The 16851-nt window shown below is 46.3% G+C and overlaps 1 protein-coding gene across 10 annotated transcripts in view; it reads right to left on the bottom strand.

Moving 5' to 3' along the window:
* PDE8A (phosphodiesterase 8A) overlaps window positions 1-16851 on the bottom strand; it is a 154152-nt gene that overhangs the window by 39402 nt on the left and 97899 nt on the right. For 7 of the 10 annotated variants that reach the window (XR_011997113.1, XR_011997114.1, XM_072737363.1 and 4 more), the window contains exons 7-12: window positions 14939-15017; window positions 13272-13409; window positions 7801-7889; window positions 6111-6162; window positions 5967-6009; window positions 614-691 (exon numbers count right to left, since the gene is read on the bottom strand). Coding sequence is in view for 8 of the 10 variants with exons in the window: in XM_072737363.1 (XP_072593464.1) it covers window positions 614-691; window positions 5967-6009; window positions 6111-6162; window positions 7801-7889; window positions 13272-13409; window positions 14939-15017 (479 nt within the window). In the remaining 2 variants the exon portion in view is untranslated. The remainder of the gene's footprint in view (window positions 1-613; window positions 692-5966; window positions 6010-6110; window positions 6163-7800; window positions 7890-13271; window positions 13410-14938; window positions 15018-16851) is intronic. The other 3 variants (XM_072737367.1, XM_072737362.1, XM_072737366.1) reach the window with 1 other exon arrangement.

The following is a 16851-nucleotide window of genomic DNA, read 5'->3' as shown; positions in this document are numbered from 1 at the left end:
TGGAAAGTTGTGGCTTTTTATCTAGCGCCAACCACCTCCATATGCCTCTGGGTCAAAGAAAGTACAGAGCTAGCCGTACTATTTGCCTCCACACTGTATTAGTAATTTTCTTTACATTTTAAAAACTACTATATCATCCAGACCACACATCTACTGTAATCTTGAAAAATTATATTCCAATTAAAATTTAAATAATGTTTGCTTAGTCAGTCTTTCAAATCCCCAAAGGCAGCTCACTTCCCCACCAAAAGGTAAGTTTCCATGGCAAACTGCAACCCACAATGGAATATATTAAGAATTTCCAAATGCATTATGTATTACCCATGTAATTATAGCAGATAAATGGACATCCTCGCCTGTTAATAGTTTAGAAAATAAACTATAGAATAGATAGTAAAATGTAGGGTTTTTTTCTTTATTTCCTCACTCCATCAAAAGGCTGAGAATGGAGCCCCCTGGCAGGAGTCGGATGAGGGGGAAATGGACACGGGTTGCTAGAAGGTCCCCTCCCTTGTCCTGAACTGGTGTGGGCAGTGACCTGGAGAGCAGACTGAGGACAGAATGTCTGGTATTCATGTGTTCAGCATTTTTTCCTCCTGTCTTTGTCACCTACCTTCACTTGTTCGAGAAGCAAGAGTTCTGACATCTAGCGAGCTTTTCCTTCTGTCTTTATGTTTGCCTGACTGATTATCTGTGGAAACAAACTATAAATCACCTCTTCAAAAGAATTTTAACAATGTATTAGGAAAGTTACAGATCTAAATTTTTTCAATAACAAAATTTAAGAATTAGAACACCATTTAAGAAGTCACAAAAGTCAACAGAGTGCCCGGAGATGAAGACTTTAACCAATGAAGTTTAAAGGGGGGAGGGGGGGTGATTTTCTCAAAATGTCCCACCTCGTACAGTCATAAACAACCTCTTATACTTCCACATAATCAAATAAAATGGTTAAAACATTTTGATTCTCACCCATCCTTGCCCCAAAGGTAAAATTTTTTTTTTACAATACATGTTTTACAATGTCCCAGGGAAGAACATCTCTCTCTTTTCAAGCGTAGTACAGGGAACACTGGTTTGGGGTCTACTTCAAAAGACAGTTTATCTTTCTCCCTGCTGCCCCTGCTTCCTGTGAGCTGCGCCCCCTCTTCCAGCCTACAGGAGGGGCTGGCTTTGACTCCTCTCACCCACTGACCCCATGGCAACCAATGACAAGGCAGAGCTGACCCTCCTTCCTGTGCCCTGCTGTGTGCTACCCTTGGTCTGAGCCTCTCCAAATTGTCCCCATTTCATACATGAGGAAACTGGCAGCTGGCGCTCCAGTGGAGCCTTCTCCGCCTGCAGGCTGCATCTTTTCTACCCTCCCCTGGCTGCCTCAGCTAGAGTCCCTGCTCAGCAACAGGACCCGAATGCAGGCCCTTCATGTCTCTCACCACATCAAGAAGCTGCTTCACGGGGTATCTGCTACATTCTCTTTTACATGGGCACTGACAGTGAACTTGTCATGTCACCTGGACCCTCCTTGTTGCTACATCTGAAGGATACTGTTCAGGTCTTACTTATGGTACTAGACACACTGACCACTCTTTCTGGAAACTCCTGATTTTCCTTCTGTCTCTTACTCTCCCTTCCTCATTCCTCAACCCCCTTCCTCATGGTTCCCTCCTTCCAGCTCCCAAGATTCTGTTCTTAGCCCTTCTTGTCCTCCCAGCAACATGTCTCCTTGGGAGATCTCATTTATTCCTGCAGTTTTAACTAACTCTTGTGTTGCTATCTCATCCCAGGCTTCTCCAGAGAGCCAGACTCCATCGGACACCCGTCAGGCACTCCCAGCATACTCATCTTCCCCCAGATCCAGTAAAGTTGGAAACAAGTCATATGCTTCTCCCTTCCTCTCCCTCAACTGGTCAGCTGAATCTACACATTTTATCTCCTAAATAAATCTTTAGTCTACCCCTGCTCTGTCCTTGTCCTAGCTCAGGCACTCTCCCTCCTCCTCTGGATTATAGCAACAGCCTCCTTCACTGGTCCCACAGTCCCCAACCTTGTCCCCTTCATCCCATTCTCTGTGGGCAGATCCTCCTACAACAAAAATCTGACCAGATCACTCTCCCAATTAAAACATTTCAATGGGTCAACCATTATTTTTAGGATGTGACTTAAACTCCCCAGTATGGCCCCAGAGTCCTAGGATATCTAGACTTTCTCTCTCCGGCCATCACAAACTATTTCCTCTCACAATCTTCTACGCCTTGGCACCAATTGCTTACCTCCACTTGGGAATGGACCCCTCCCAGGCCACCTTCTTTACCGGGTTAACTCTCTATCCTCTTTGAAGAAGCAGTGAAGATGCATTTCGGGTATCATAACCTTTGGGAATGTTCCCCTAATGCCTCCCTGCACCCCTCAACATTGTCAGTAGCCAGCAATGTCCACCTTCCTCCCCAGCTATGGAGGACACAAGGGCAGAAACAGCCTTCCTTTCTTATTCCTGGGGGACCAGCACTGCCTTGCATGTAACAGACGCTCGACAAGCACCTGTGTATCCCTGTTCGGATATAAGGTCCACTACATAGAACACTCTGCTTCTGTGCCTCCCTTGCTCAAAAATGTTGAGCGCTGCAGAGAGAAAATAAATGGCTGGCAGTCAAAGACAGGACAGGCTGCTTGTCACAACCTGCCTCTCGCCTCACCTGCCATGACCACATGTGGCTATGTTGGCACCCCCGCCGCTCCTACCTCAACATGATGCTCTCTCTAGATTCTCTAGATGCTCATTCCCTCAAATTAAGCCCCTCTTCCAGCTCCCAGACAGACACAGATCCTGGCCTGTCTCCTTCCTCTGAGCTCTGTGGAGGTCACATCCACACGACCACCTGGGAAGACAGTTCTGAACCTACTGGGTTGGTCCTGCACTCTTTTTTCTCCCTTTTAGCCACTCCACACACATTCACTGGGCACCTCCCACATGCTGGGCCCTCTGCCAGGTGTTAGCAATGTGAAGACAAAGTATGGTCCATGTCTACAAATGGGCTGGGATGCAGGGAAACAAACGCAGGTGAACCAAGAGGCAGAGTAACAGCTTTGCAGGGCAGAAGGGGTCCCGAGGAGAAAAGGCAGGTTCTCCTCTGAGAGCAAATGAGTTAGGTTGTGTAGATGTAGCCAAAAAGAGGAGGAAACATTTCCAGAAGGAAGCTGCTTATGCCCATGGGGCAAAATGTGGCTGCAGAGAAGCAAAATGCATGTACCAAGGACCGGGCTGTGGCAAAAGTGGAAGAGAAGCAGCTTTCATTTGTACTGAATGTTTTAAGGTTACTCTATCACTGTGTAAATCCTCCACCTTCCTGGCCCCAGCAGCCCCACTGGGGTCCCTGGCTCCCCACCCAAATCCAACAACTCTGTGTAGACCAATCTCAAATAGCTTGCACCTGCTGGGATGCTGCTCCTGGCGGGGGAGGGAGGTGGCTGGCTTTCAGAAGCAGACTCGGGTACCACTGGAGTATGAGTGCAGGTTCATACCTGGCCAGACTGCAAGCCCTGAAGAAGCATGAGTCCAAGCCCTCACACCTAGTGAGTGTCCTCTGAGACGCCTGGCCTGTCAATGGACAGAAGCCTACATGGACCTCCAAAGACCAGGGCTTGGGCTCAGCACCCCCTCTGACTTCAGCTCTCTGCTTCTTGTTCCCTAGAACATGATCCTTCCATGCTTCCCCTAACAGGTCTTTAGCAGTAAACCCAGGGAACCGTGGAACAGCAGTGAGGGTGGTAAGCATTCAGTAGCCGCTTCCACTGCTACGTGAACATGGTGCTCTAGCGGGATGAGCTCCATTTTGGAGATGGGGAAGCCGCGGACTGGATGTCTGCCAGGACTTGCTGGGAATACTGCAGACTTTTAGAGAACTTTCTGTGACACTCTCAATAGTTCAGGCATTTGAGAGCAAATTTGCTCTGCACTGGGACCACTGAACTCCCAAGAGCCAGCTTCTAGTTAGCCCTCCTTCTCCCTGGCCTCTCCACCTCCTCCACCCGAGGAAGCTCGCCTTCTCCGGATGCCAAGGAGCACTTGAAGGCTTTCCAGTAGTTCAGGACACCTGTATCCATGGGCTCAACCTGGCAGCCCCAGAGTACCTGTAAGATATACTGAAGCACCATGCCACGTTGCCTGACCTGGAACTTGTCACAGTTCTGGTAATACCTTCCCCACCCCCCTACCCATGAAACACAGAGTGCAGGTTTCTCACCAGCAGACATCTGCTGCCTGGTGTGCAGTGGTGGTACGAGGAATTTTGGTTGCACGAATGACTTCCACATCCTGCTGGCTACACATCCCCTGTCTGCTACTGCTGGCCTCCCACCCACAGTGCTCAGTCGGCTTGCCTCCCCACTCTCATCAGGAGCAATGCCCTGTGGCCCTGGACTCTCCGTATGCCACCAGACATCTCCACAGGGCTCTTCCAGGCACCCAAGGTGGACCAAGTTCAAAGCTAAACTCAGATGTTGACACTCTACTCTCCTGCTCAAAAGTCCTCAGGTTCCCCGGCCTACAGAGGAAAATCCTAATCTCCTACTTGGCATCTGAGGGGGAATCCCTCATGAGCCCAATTCCCCTTTCCATACTGACCAGTCAAAATTTAATCCTGCTCTTTCTCGAACACACTCTGACCTTTTCCTCTTCTAGGGTGGTTTTTATTTCTGGAATGCTTTTCCTTTCACACCACTCTCCTTAGTCCAGTCCACCTCTCCCTGTCTGGAATTTTCTCCTCCTCTAGGCCACCATGGCACCTTTCCCACCCACTACTGATCACTGCTTATCATTACTTGTGTCCCCTGGCTGTCGACAGGTCTCTCTTCGTTCCAGCTGAAAGCCTCACTGATCCTGGAGTGAACTGCCCCGGTGTATACTCCAGAGCTTTGGAGCCGGCCATCTGGATTCCAGTGCCAGCTTAACTGGGTTCTAGGTGGACTCTCCTGGGCAAATTATTTAGCCCTGCAATTTCCTTACCTGTCAAAAGGGAACTTCATCCACAAAATCTTTACCCTACTGGGTCATTGCAAGGCTTCAATTAAATATGCTTTAATTTAAGCACTTAGCATGGGGTCTTGTGCATAGTAAATGCTCAAAAAATACATGGGACCCATTCCTAGAATGAATGAATGGATGAATGAATGAATGAATGAATGAATGTATGTTCTGGTACTGCAGAAAGTATGTCACCAACAGCTGAGGGGATGGAAGACAAAGTCTTTCCCTAAAGACTCCTACAGACTAGCTGGGCAACCAGAGCATTGCCTGGGCATGGTGGGCTGCTGTTAAACACCCACAGGGTGTGATGGAGCCGCCTCTGGGTGGAGCTGGAAGAACTCTGCACCAGCACAGCTCGGCCCTCACCTATAACCACCAGGGGAGGAAGGTGGCTTGCTGAGGCCATGGCATATGCTTGAGGGAAACCGGCAATGCCGGGGCAGGGAAAAACACAGATGTGGAGATGAGCAGGCGGCGTCCAAAGCATGATAGGGGACAGACACAAGGTGAGCCAAGCCTGTCAGGGTCCAGCTACCTCCCCATCGGCTGGAGGGGATGACTATCAGGAGGTAGAGAGATATCCCTGCTCGAGTACTGTAGTCTGATACCCAACACTGTTGCCTCTTAAAGCACAGGTGAGGCCAACAAGTCACAGCTCACTCAACATATCTTTACAAGGTTCCTGCATCTGGGGTGATCAGTTTTCTCCCCACAGGCTGAGATCCACCCCAGGACAGGACACCTGTCAGAATGCCCACAGGTGCTCAGGTGCATCAGCTCATAAACCAGCCTGGGGCGTTAGGAGAGACATGTTGTCATGGTGCTAAGAAAATACACCTTCCCCCTCACCCCCGTGCATGAGGTGAACTAGGCAGAGTAAGGGTCTGATTTTGTTGTTTTCACCAGCCTGATAACCCCAAAGAATGGACATGGAGCACCATACCTGTATGAGTGTCAGACTGAACACATTCAGTTATTTTCTCAGCCTAAAAATAAATGTAGAAGCCATTAGTTCTGATTGTCCAGTCACATAATTGGGGAAATCTTGCTGGGCACCCCTGGGGTCCCTAGGGCTCCCTTTACATACCTTATTACTGCCATTGCACACTCTGATAATGGACACATAGTGTCTAATTTTTCTGCAAGTAGAAAACAATACATTATTTCTCTCCTGGCTCTCTAATCTGATAGGAATGCAGCTAATTTTTATTATGAAAGAGCATCTCCCTTTCACAATACACAAAATGCTCTGAGGGGAGCATTTCTATTGTTTGTGGCCAAGGCCACCAATAAACAGGTGAGAGTCCATGAGCCACTTCTGGTGTCTCTGCAGAAAAGAAGTGAGCTCTTCGGTAAAAACAACACAATTCTTCCAAGTTATCACAACATACAATAAAAAATACCAGTGTTTTATTTTATTATTTTATTTTTTTTAATACCAGTGTTTTAAGCAACGGACTGCATGCTAACCAACCAAAAGCCTTTCATTCCTTGGCATGTTTTCATTTTCACAGCCCTTTGTATCTACATTCCTCCTAAGGTTCCAGCCAACATTGTGCTCCCTGCCACTAAGGTGGCACTGTGGCCACACCGAGCTCACTGGCAAGAGGCGGGGAGGGGTCCTCAACCAGGCACTCAGGGCTCATCTCAGAAGCTGCAGGTGGAACTCCTCACTACTCACTGGGCCTTCCACTTTTCCAATTCTCCCCCCAGATCATCAAATCCCTAGACTTATCCCCCAAAAAACTTGGAGGACGACATAAAAAGGCAAAGAATTGGAACAGGGAGCCCACATACACCCGCCTCCCTGAGACCATCACTCATGGGCGACCAAGCACAGGGGCCCTGTGGTCAGCATGGCAGCCCTGCTCCACCCCCTGCTGGTGAAACCTCCCACCTCAGGCCTGTTTCCTCATCTGTAAAACGGAGATGATCACAATACTGATGCCACAGTGTGTGTTGATGAGGAAACAAAGTGACATCTACCAGGCACCAAGCCTGCCCATGGAGGGAGGGCTCGAGAAGCAGCCGCAGCTGCTGTAACCAAAATGGCCACATCCCCTCCTGGTCTTGTGTTTCCTTCTTTTATTTTCAGGATAGAGATTATATTCTAGGTATGATTTCACATTTTGATTTTTGTGTTTACCTTAAGCATTTTTTCCTTACCATTTAATTTTCTATGATCGTCATTTCTGATGGTTGCATATTTTACTGTTGGGTATCTTACAATTCAGATTTATAATTTCCCACTGTTCATATTATTTAAGATATATTCTGAGGCAAACCATATGACATTTTTAGGCTCCTGATATATAATACTTTGCCATCTGTAGTCACATCTGTTTTATATGAGAGTTGCTATAAATGGTAATGACTTAAATACCTTTATCTAATTTGATAGATGTACAGAGAAATAATACAGTCTTTCAAATTAGATAAAAATCTTTTAAATATAGGGAATCCAGCAGTTAGTGTTCTTGCCACATGGCATAATACTGTGGCATTCTAACTGAAATACTGTAGTCTCTCTTGTGTCCATGCAGCAGAAGCATAATTGTCTGGAGCCTGGTGGCCTTGGGTCACGAGCTGGAGAGGTCGGGCTGTAGCCATGAGGACGCTCTACCCTGGAAGGCTATTCTTTGATGACACTTGACCTTGTGACAAGTCTTCCTTTTAAATTTCTGCATGCAGTTCTTAACCTACTGAAGTATTCAGAGCAAATTCCGCCCTCAGCCAAGCATGGTATGTTGACTGGAGTACCTGGATTTTCCACTTACCCTCCCTGTCCAATGACAGGTATTATCTTCACATTTTGTTGCACATTATCTCCATTTTTCTTTTTGGCATGGTAGATTCCTTGCCACTCCTATAAATGGAATGTAAGCATCATTATACTGTGCGTTCAAAACATAAACCCTAGAACATCTTCTTTTTTTTTTTTTAATTTTTATTTTTTTATTTATTTATGATAGTCACAGAGAGAGAGAGAGGCAGAGACACAGGCAAGGGAGAAGCAGGCTCCATACACCGGGAGCCCGACATGGGATTCGATCCCGGGTCTCCAGGATCGTGCCCTGGGTCAAAGGCAGGTGCCAAACCGCTGCGCCACCCAGGGATCCCCCCAAGAACATCTTCTATGGAGGTTCTGATTCACTTACCATGGCTAAAGCAATTCAGACAAAAAAATGATCCCAACCCCAAACACAACATTGGGCAATCTGTTTTCCCCAAGTCCATCTCTTCCTGCATGGGGGACAAACACCAGCTCGCCATGGTAGGAGTGGTTACAGGTTTTCAGGGGCTGTCCTCTGGCAAGAGGGCCTGGCCTCGGAATGAACAACGGTCCTTGGCTGCAGCACACAGGTTCCTCAGACTGTCCTGGCTCTCACCCGCGTGCTGCAGGGGAGGAGCAGCATGGTCTCTGCTCCCCTGATGGGAGAACCTCAGGACTGGGGCAGAGAAGGGGGCCACTCTGCTGCCACTAGCACAGTGGCCTACTACCATCCTCTGGGACATGTGGGGATTCCAGTCCCTCTGCAGGGAAGTGGATGAAGACGACAGCCAAGTCTGGGCTCAGGTAGAACAGATTGGAGACCTTAAAAGCCAGGGCTGCAGCGACATCAGCTGTGCTCTCACGGCCAGTCAGAACATGCACAGATCCTCTTAGAATGAATCTGCAGTCTGGGAGAGCATTTGTGTATGGGCCATGACCCCAGCGAGAACAGGGACTGCAGGTGGCAACCCTACTCTTGGGGTGGTGCAGAGAAGTCTGGGATGGAGTGGGGTTTTGTCATCACCTAAAAGGTTCTGAATTCCTGCAAGGGTCACCAAGGTCCTTAAGCTAAATAGCTTGAGGATTTACTGTAGGACACTCAACTCTTAGGGTGATCCCTAGCCCTCCTGACCTTCTAGATCCCTCAGGACCTAGGGCTGACCCAGGCAGGAAACAGACCACCGTGGCAGCCTTGGTGGCTTAGCTCACATCTGTCCAGACCCTTACACAGGGTCCATTCTGAAATCTTCCATGCTTATGGCCTGGCAACCTGCATGCAAATGCCAACAAGAGAATCTCCTCTCAGGCTCCTCTGAGAAAGTGGATTCAGCAGAAGCCAGGACATTCTGACATAAGCAAAGGATGGTTCCTGATGCTCCCCAGTGTACTTCTGAACACACCATTCCCAGGAAAGGACTGAAGGAAAAGACAGCCTGAGAGTCCAGCTCCATGCTTATGGACCTCCGGAGCAGAAGGGAGGTGAGGGTCTCACACACCATAGTTCTGAGGGGAGACTGGCCTGTGCCAGGCAAGAGCTAAACAGAGGTCACTAGACAGGAAGCTACCGCCTGCCTTCCGTATCTGCAGCCTGTGTATCCTCGTAGGAGGCTTCAGCAGATAGCTACAGACTTACTGCCAAAGCTCACTACCAACAGAAATGTAGGAAATTGATTGTGGTGACATTTACAAAACTCTGTGAATAGACCAAACACCAGTGAATTGCAGACTTTAATGGGTGAATTCTCAATTATTCTCAAAAGAGAATAATTCTGATAGAGTTGTTATATAAAAGAGAGAGAAAAATGGGAGACTAATTCAATCCATCCATCAGTCAGAACTTTAAAATATATCTGCAGGATTTTCTCTGCTAATCCTTTCTGGATAGACATGAGCAGCTGCCAGATCTCAAGCAGAGGAATAAGAAGCCAGTTCAGCCAGAGTTGAATGGTCCAGCTGAGGAACAAAGTGATTTAGTCAGTGTCTCTGCTTCGAGAACACTTTTGCCTGTGAGTTCTCCAGTCATTAACAGAAACAAAAATATTTACTTATCACAGATCACAGTTCTTATCAAAAATATTGACCTATCAGAAATATACGAGTTATAGTTCCTGGAATAACATAGTACTACCTCAGAATGCACTCATAAAGATTACGTCTGGTAACACACAGAAATTCTTAGCCGAGTCCTGACATATAGCAAACATTCAGTAAATGGCCATTCAGTTCCCAGCCCAGGTGGTTTTGCACGGGCTTCTCTGGGCCATGCTCCCCTCAGAACCATACGAAGACCCATGCCCCGCTGCTGTTCTGGGGCAGGCCAAGCACTGAGTTGGGCTTCTCGGACTACTGAGACTACTTGCACAGTGCCAGCACACAGTCAAAGTCAAGGGACACTGGGACTCCTGTTCAGCCAAATGGAATTGGCAGGCCAAGGTCAGTCTGTAGAATCTTTGTAGCTAGGGCTAGGGATTGCACTCCAGGCCCAGGGAGCAGTGTGATCAGACTAACCACTTGGGAGCATAGGAAGTGCTGACCAGAGGTCTCCAGACAAACGGCCCTGACGGGATTCAGCCACCACAGTCCAAGGGTGGCAAGAAGGCCCCACACAAGGTCAGGTCCAGGCAACAGACACTGAGATGCAGGGGTGTAACAGACATCATGGCTTAGCAATGGACTGGACACTGATGGGTGGAGAGGAACCAAAACCATTCTAGGAATGAGGCAAGTGGGAGGCCAACCAAGGAGCAGAGATAGCAGGGGCTGGAGAGGATGGATTTTTTGGTTAACGAGGGATGAGGGAAAAATTGTTGTTAGACAAGGTGATTTCAAGATGATGGAGGGAAGTTGTATGAGACCCTGGTGAGAAGCTGAGGCTGAAAGTGGGAAGGCGTGGGCCATGTATGCAGAGCAGCAAAGTGCCTCACCAAGCGATGAGATTTCTGAGAAATACGGCAGGGACGAAGAACCCTGGTAAACCTGGGAGGAATGGTGGAAGAAAGGTCAGGAGAGGAGGGGAGCCTGTGAGGAACCATGGGAGCTCCAAGTTTCGAAAAGCTAGAGGGCTCTGCAGCTAAATGTCATGATTATACGTAGGCATTGAGCAGCCAACATGTTCTAGTGCCTACAAGACACAATTTCCAAGGGAAGAGCCCATAGAAGGCTCAGGCATGTGAGAAGAGGAGAGTGTGAGTTCTAGAGCCCTGCTAGAGAAGTCTTGGGGACGAGGAAAGGGAAGGAATTGGGAAGGATGTACATGGGCAGGGATGCAAAGAAGCATGAGCATGGAGGCTGAGGCTGAGAACAATAGGCAGAGGGGTTTGTGGAGAGCTATGTTTGCCATACTCTCTGTGTGAACATCATCAGAATTTCTTCTCTGTCCCAACTGGCACATCTAGAATCTGGCCCTTCGAAGCTGCCCTCTTTCCATCACCAAACCACTTCCTGAGTCCCTGTTCTGGTTCCCAGGGCATGTCTGAGCTCTCTCCACTGAGCCCAGTGACTGTCTTCCAGGGCTGGCTGACCCCTTAGCAAGTGCTTCTTCTCCCTCCCTAGGGAAACTCAATCAGAAAGGCCATATACCGTTTCATTTCACAAAAATTATCCAACTAAGTAGCCTGTCCTGCTGCAGCATCGTCAGCAAACCAAGGACAAATGTCTGTTCTTCTGCTCTCCCCAGGAACTCCAAAACACACAAATAAATAACCATGCTCCTTTTTTGGAATGAAGTGATGCTGAGGTCAATTATATGATAATCTTTCATATTCTGTGCTCACAATAAACAGGTTTTAGAGAACAGGTCTCCTGTTGTTCAAGTTTGAGGCCCCTTTGTACCTGGCACCAGTGACATTAGTTAGGAGGTGAGATGTTGCTCACACAGATTGGGATGGATCTCAAGGCCTCACGCTAATCCACTAACTGGCCCCTCCCATTCTCTACTTGCTCTCCTCAGTGTTCGTGTTGCCAGATCAAGGTGTACGAGGGCCATAATCTCTGGCTCATGCCTGGCTGACCCTCACAACAGAACCACTGGCTGACCCAGAGGCAGCCTGGGACCTCAGTGTCAGGATTGGGAAGGTAAAGCCCCGCCAGGGCTGCTCTTGGGTCACTGCCTTCTGAGGATGCCCCCTCTCTCACTGAGTGAGGGAACCTGGGGTCCAGCCCAGGCAGTATGCCTGAGAACCTGAGGGGCTCTTCATCCGTCTCAGTCTTCCCTGCTCTCTCCAGAGGACCTGCCACTCTTTCCAGTAAGAAAATCATCATCCGTGACAGAAAAGTTGAAGACAGAATGGGATTCAAGTAGTGCCCATTTTTATCATTCCCCTGGGAGTATGTCACTGGGCCCTCACAGCCAGCCTGCCCTTTCCTTGTTTTCACAAGGCAAACTGGTGTGCTCAGAGCCACAGGAGAACAAAGGGACACAACCCAAAAATGGTGTCTTAAGGGGCCCAGGTAAAGTAGGGTATAGGCTCTGCAGAGCCCTTCAGCCCCTCATGGCAGACTGCTCTGCTGGGCTATGGGGCGGGGGAGCGGGCAAGAAAGCAGGTCACCAGTGTTTCAAGTATTCTGAATGATCAGATTAATAGTCTCTCACCAACTTCCAAAAGTTAAAAAGAGCCCAGCAGAAAAGACTATGGAAAGCAATAGCCTTTCCCTTTGTTTGTTTGTTTTTTTAAAGATTTTATTTATTTATTCATGAGAGACACAAAGATAGAGGGAGAGACACAGGCAGAGGGAGAAGCAGGCTCCATGCACGGAGCCCAATATGGGACTCGATCCTGGGACTCCAAGATCACGCCCTGGGCCAAAGGCAGGCGCTAAACCGCTGAGCCACCCAGGGATCCCAGCCTTTCCCTTGTCATCACACATGAAAACCTAGTAATAGTGAGGTGCTGGCAGAAGCCAGTGCTGAGAAATAACCTTTCAGACTGAGCCTGCCTTCCATCTATCCCTCCAGCACCACGATTATGTGACTTGTCATGTTCACACCCTGGAATAGGAGTTCCCCAAGGCAGCAGTTTATGTTTTGCCCTTTTTTCTATACCACTATCTAGCAGAGTGCCTGCACACAGAAGGCATTCCAAAAGAGGCCAAACAGATGCAGATGTGTTGGGCTCAGGTGTGTTCTGAGACCTTGGGTCTTCACTGGCAATCCTCTGCCCAAAGAAGCCACTTGACAACATCTACCACTTAGACAATCAATTACTAGAAAGATCAATGTACTTGTAACAAAGATGAAGATACTGACTTCAAGTGTCAATCAAAGCTATTCTGCATAACAGTTGATTGTCTCCTCCACTTCCTTGATCTTAGTTTCCTCATCTGCAAAATGGGAATAACAGGACCAACACTATCGGCACTTCCCTGGGCCTCAGTGAAGGGTGAGATGCAGATTATCCCGCCCAGGTGATGCTTGGCAGACACCTTCCTTTCCTCTTTGTTACAGAAAGTAAAAAAGGTACTAACCCTCTTACTTACCTTGCCTATCCTGATGCATGAATTTATAGTATCGAGCAAATCAGCCTTTTTTTCATTTATAGGCACTTCTGCTAACTCCTTTCCTATTAATTCACCTGACTGATAGCCCATGGTTGTTTCAAATGCAGGATTTGCATACTGGGGGGAGACAAGAGAAACAACATCAAGCACATTAAAAGAGAATCTGGGAAGAGGACAATCCAGAGTATTTACCCTAAGCCATCATGTTTTCCACCCAGAAAGCTCAGGAGCTTGGAGCTCACTGTGACAGTTTTGAAGTCGTAGAGCATAACCCCTGGAGATCCCTGGGGTCCAGAGAAGCCTCTACCCCAGGGACTTGACTGGGGTTCTGTCATGGTCCCTGAAGCCCCAGAGAGGAACTGGTCCAATCCCCTTGAACATCCACAGAGGAAGAAGCCACATGAATACCAGCTTGAACTGCTATAGGAGCACTTCTCAGATTATGACACAGTAGAATGAAGTAGTAGACTGAAGTACAAAGCACCCAGGCCCCCCTCCAGCAAGTCACTCAACCCCCTCTAAGTCTCAATCCGCATATCTGTTCAATGGGAATGAAACCCCTAGGTCGCCACTCTCAAGTGATACACATGAATAGCGTGCTGGGAAAGCAGGTTATGAACTGGGAAGTACTTACTGATGGAAGGCTGTATGGCTAAATTTCAGAGAGGACCACAAGACTAGAAGAAAATGTACAGGAAAGCTGTGCATGTGCTAATAATAGCAATAATAAAATAGCGGTGATGATAAAGCAATGACTGATACCACTTAGGGTCTGTTTTCCTTGCTAGACACTAGTAAGCACTCCACACGCACTCACCCACTTACAACATCCTGACAAAAGACAGGTTGTTGTAGGAGTATCATTCTTGTCTGTACAGCTCAGAGAGCACATTTAGGGAGACCAAGTAACTTGCCCTATGATGCTCAGCTAGGAAGGCGTGGCAGTTGCCTGCCACCAGCCTGCGCTCTCAATGCCGGCCAGCTGCCTCTCTGGGTACCGACTCCTGAAAGCCGGGATCAGCAGCTCTTTACCAAGCATGTTGCAAGTTAAAGTGAAGAGCTAGAGTGCTTAGGAGAGACAGCAAAGTGGAGCTGATCTCAGACAAAAGGAGTATTTCCTTGGTACAAGCCCTCTTTTGTTATCTAAAAGTACAAGCTATATTATCTTAAGCTGCTTTTATGAATCCTCTTTGCTAATAATGAGTCATTTGTTCAGCAACTACTAGGTTATTCTGGCAATTCTGAGTAGTTTCTAATACATTTCTATAGGTGTAAACTATCTTCAAAAACAATGAGAAAGGCTAGAGCTTGAAGACCTTAGGGTGAGGGCCTCCTCCTGCTCCTGTGGTAATCCCTTTGGATAAAAGCCTCCTAAATAAACAAAAAAGTAAATAATAATAAATGCAAATGTGGTATTTCCACAGAATATTTTCTGGCACCATAAATAATTATTAGTAGCTTTACTTATTTAAAAGGAACTTATTTTAAATTACGTATTTTACAGATTTTGTTCTGATGATCCTCTAAGAAAAACTTGGTCTCTTGAACTTCCAAAAGAAAAAAAAAAAAACAAAACATCAGACTGGAAGGGTTCAATGCTAAAGCAATACCAGAAATTCAGAAAATGAACTTCCAAAATAACCAACCTGTATAACGCGGTCTTCACTTGTAATTTCAATTGCTTCTTGACTTTTCTCTAATGCCGTGAATATTGAGTTACAAGCCCTTTATGGGTAGGGGGGAAAAAAAGACTGATTAATGTAAACACTACAAAAAAATCTAATACAATCTTGAGTTATTGTATTAATTTATTTAAATGTGGTTTTCATTTGATGATAAAAGTAACAAATACTAATTCAAGAAAAAGGAGGAGGGAAATATTAAAAAGCATAAATAAAAATAAACACCTTCTGTAACCATGCTACTTGGGACCATGAATATACATAGCTGTGCCTTCCCTTCCAGGGTGAGGACCAGCGTGGGATACATGCCAGGGCAGCTCTGGGACCCTGGGCCCATGACTGAACCTCCTGAGTCTCCCTCCTCCCCATCTGGGAGAACCCTCCTGAGGGCTACGTGAAAGAAGAGAATCAAGAATCCTGCACAGAGCCCAAAAGAAAGGAGATGGTCGATCATTTGTAGCTATTATTTACTTTTTTTATCTAAAAAAAGAATACGTATTTGGAAGGAGGAAAGAAATTGTAGCAAATTACAAACTTAAAAAGATGATAATCATCACAAAATCCAGAGAAATAACCATGCAGTTAACCTTGAACAAGGCAAGGGTTAAGAGTGCCAACTCTCTGTGCAGTCAAAAATCTGCATATAACTTTTGACTACCCAGAAACTTACGTACTATAGACCAAGAAGCCTTGTCGATAACATAACCAGTCAACTAACACAGATTTTATATGCTATATGTGTTATTTAATGTATCCTCACAATAAAGGAAGCTAGGGAAAAGAAAATGCTACTAAAAAGATCATAAGGAAGAGAAAATCCATTTATACTACTGTATTTATTGAAAAGAATCCACGTATAAGAACCCGTGATGTTTAAGGGTCAACTGTAATTTTATTAATAAACTACCTGATACTTATCTATAGAACATATTCCATATGGCAGTATAATCTTAGACTGCCTATTCATATCACAACAACAAAACTTCTACAGTTACCAGAAAGATAACTCAGTCTTTTTTTTTAAATGTAAACATACTTATTGCATGTGCTTTTGAAAAAACATCCTAATAATTTAATCATACATCTGTAGTGTTTCCTCTTCACTTTTACCAATAATAAAATCTATGCTTAACTGCAGATTTCACCAGCTAGAGTTTTCTGATTTCGTTAGTCCTTTTCTTAGTCTCTTCAGTAAAAATTAGAATCTGCTAATCCAAAGTTTTTAAAACTATTTCTACAGGAAGATAAAGTAATAAAGAGAGAGCATGAACTTTTCTGAACAAATAATATCATACTGGAGAGGAGTTTAAAGAATCTAACTTTTTTTTTTTTAAAGAATCTAACATATTTTTAAGCCCATTTCTAAACTGTTCATTTTATTTTATTTTTTAAATAAATTTATTTTGGGGGGATCCCTGGGTGGCTCAGCGGTTTGGCTCCTGCCTTTGGCCCAGGGCGCGATCCTGGAGTCCCGGGATCGAGTCCCGTGTCAGGCGCCCGGCATGGAGCCTGCTTCTCCTTCCTCCTGTGTCTCTGCCTCTCTCTTTCTCTCTCTATGTCTATCATGAATAAATAAGTAAATAAATCTTAAAAATAAATAAATAAATAAATAAATTTATTTTTTATTGGTGTTCAATTTACCAACATACAGAATAACACCCAGTGCTCATCCTGTCAAGTGCCCCCCCCCCCCCAGTGCCCGTCACCCATTCCCCCCCACCCCCCGCCCTCCTCCCCTTCCACCACCCCTAGTTCGTTTCCCAGAGTTAGGAGTCTTTATGTTCTGTCACCCTTTCTGATATTTCCCACACATTTCTTCTCCCTTCCCTTCTATTCCCTTTCACTATTATTTATATTCCCCAAATGAATGAGAACAT

The sequence above is a fragment of the Vulpes vulpes genome, chromosome 14 (assembly GCF_048418805.1).
Source record: "Vulpes vulpes isolate BD-2025 chromosome 14, VulVul3, whole genome shotgun sequence".
NCBI classification, from domain to species: Eukaryota; Metazoa; Chordata; class Mammalia; order Carnivora; family Canidae; genus Vulpes; species Vulpes vulpes.
This window is presented reverse-complemented; position numbering and strand designations above follow the sequence as displayed.